Here is a 2,423-nt window from a genome sequence, read left to right as displayed (position 1 = left end):
CACTAGGTGTACCACTGCTTGTTGGATGTAAAAGAAATAAAAACAGAAATTAAATTAAATTCTTGGTATTTTGGTTCTTCAGGAACATATGGAGCTGTTACTTGATGCTATGAAAACGCAGGATAAACGACTGGCAGATGAATGGAGCAAAGGAGAGCATTGGTCAACGCTACAGCACTTTATGGCCGCACAAGGTACAGTACAGATCCAAGATTTATCATCTCACTAAACTTCTATAGCGCATATGACAAGACCTCTATGGGCTTCACATTATCATTACCCCAGTTATCGGATTACACACATGGAACACAAACTCATCTCCCCGGGGGAGTATTCCATAACGTTGCAGCAGTTAATTAGTGCATTTGGCACTTTAGCCCTACCAGGTACCCACTTATACTCCTGGGTGGAAGAAGCAATGCAGATAAAGTGGCTTTGCTCAAGGACACAAGCGAAATGCACAGGGAGGGATTGAAACCCAGACCATGAGGTTGGGAAACTAAACCATTCCATTTCATTTACCTAGCAACATTTAAATTGTTTTTACTTAATATGGTCAATTATTTAAAAGTATTTGAACTTTTCTTTTTCTTGCAGCTCCAAGTCCCACATTCACCTCTGCCCCAGTTGACGTCTCGGACGAATCGGCATCATCAAGTGCCACCTGGTCGTGTCAAGCGTGTACATTCATCAATTCCGGTAATCGCATGGCCTGCGAGTTATGCGAGGGTCCCAGACAACCCTAGAAAAACAGCAGATAACAGTAGACAGCTCTTATTTTATTATCACAACTCTTGCAATGTGTACTCTCGTGAAAATTATGAAATAATGGATGAACTCTTACTGTAATATTATTGTTATTATTAATTATTAATATTATATTATTTATTTTTTTATTACTTTCTATTAATTTTTCTATTATTCATTATTATCATTATTATTATTATTATCATTATTATTATTATTATTATTATTATTATTATTATTATTATTCTGCAATCTATGTTAAGTAAAGTGCTGATCCCCTTGCACTCAAAATGTATAATGATAGTTTATAGCTTGTTACATATTTAAAGTTAATATCCCGATATAAAAAATGTTATATTTATATACAGTAATGTAGGAATGCCTCTAAATCGGAGTGCACACTGCTTGTTACTACTTCTATAGTGGTTTTCCGTGTGGTTGCAAAATGCCACGGGTGACACTATTCTATGGTAATCACAATGCAAAGATAATTGGCTTAGACTGCCACCGACGATCAGTAACAAGCACAGTTACAGAGCATGGACATATTTCTTAGATCTGATCTAACCGCAAAGAAATTCTAAGGAAATCAGAAGCTAACAAAAAACTCTTTATTTATAAATTTTTTTTGCATTAAAAACAAATTTGGTGAGTTGATGAAAATAAAAAAATGCCATGCCTTACTGACAGGAATAACCTGGTTCGAATCGCAATATAGTGTGCTATTGGCATCATTTAAACTTTATTTTGATAGGTGTGTTGCGTCGGCGAAACTCTAAAGGAATGGTGTTTTTCCCAACCAGTTGTATTATCGAACTGAGTATTTGCAAATACTTGCGGAAAAAGGTTTTTGCCAAACATCATTCCTTGTGGGAAATACTTTCAATATTGACTAAGGTTACAAAATGAAAAAAAATGCTTCAAAGTTGATGTAACATTTGGTATATTATGGTAGTTCAATATTCAGCATCAGCAAAGTAGGGAATATAAAAAAACAAAAACTGTTCATTTTATTTTAATCAAATTCAGCTCACAACATAAAGTAAAAAAATAATAAGCAAGTTGGAGAAAATTAGGTGAAAGTACACCTATACTTGTTCAACCACCTGAACATAAAACAAAACATAATATCATAAACATTACGATAAAAGTAAATAAAAAATATACAACCCCTTCTTCATCCTTTCTTGGATTGCAGCCTATGAAAATAAACTTCCTCAGGCCAATAATAATAATAATAATAATAATAATAATAATAATAATAATAATAATAATAATAATAATAGCAATTTTTATAGGGCAAACATCTCCTCCAAAATAGGTGCTCAAGGCACACTGTCTAAAAAAAAATGAACAACAGAAGGGAACAAACAAGAATCACGGACATCAAAGGTAAAATGTACCACAAGAATCATTATTTTATACCTTACCTTCTCATTTTACCATTAATTAAACCATTCTGTAATTCGTTCTCTTATCATTTCATTTTCCTTTCCAAATATTTCCTAGTCTTCTCTATCGTACATTTCTTTCCTTTACTTTCTTAGGTTTCCTTATCTTTTTCTTTGCTTTTCTTTATTATGATTCATTTTCTTTTTCTTTTCCTTTCCTTTCTTTAAATAATTAAAAAATGGTTGACAGTGTTTACTGAGGGAAAATTGGACGGTGTTCCTGGA

The 2,423-nt window shown here is 33.0% G+C and overlaps 1 protein-coding gene across 1 annotated transcript in view; it reads left to right on the top strand.

Moving 5' to 3' along the window:
- Positions 1 to 1,460, top strand: part of LOC117109762 (nuclear protein localization protein 4 homolog) — a 16,410-nt gene extending 14,950 nt beyond the window's left edge. The window contains exons 15-16 of the mRNA XM_033252173.1: positions 83 to 194; positions 598 to 1,460. Coding sequence (XP_033108064.1) covers positions 83 to 194; positions 598 to 746 — 261 coding nt within the window. The 3' untranslated portion in view covers positions 747 to 1,460. The remainder of the gene's footprint in view (positions 1 to 82; positions 195 to 597) is intronic.
- Positions 1,461 to 2,423: the final 963 nt, after the last annotated feature.

Source organism: Anneissia japonica, unplaced genomic scaffold (assembly GCF_011630105.1).
Source record: "Anneissia japonica isolate Jap-2015-1 unplaced genomic scaffold, ASM1163010v1 scaffold3782_len1007564_cov172, whole genome shotgun sequence".
NCBI lineage: Eukaryota > Metazoa > Echinodermata > Crinoidea > Comatulida > Comatulidae > Anneissia > Anneissia japonica.
Note: the sequence above shows the minus strand (reverse complement) of the source record. Positions and strands in the feature narration are given on the sequence as shown.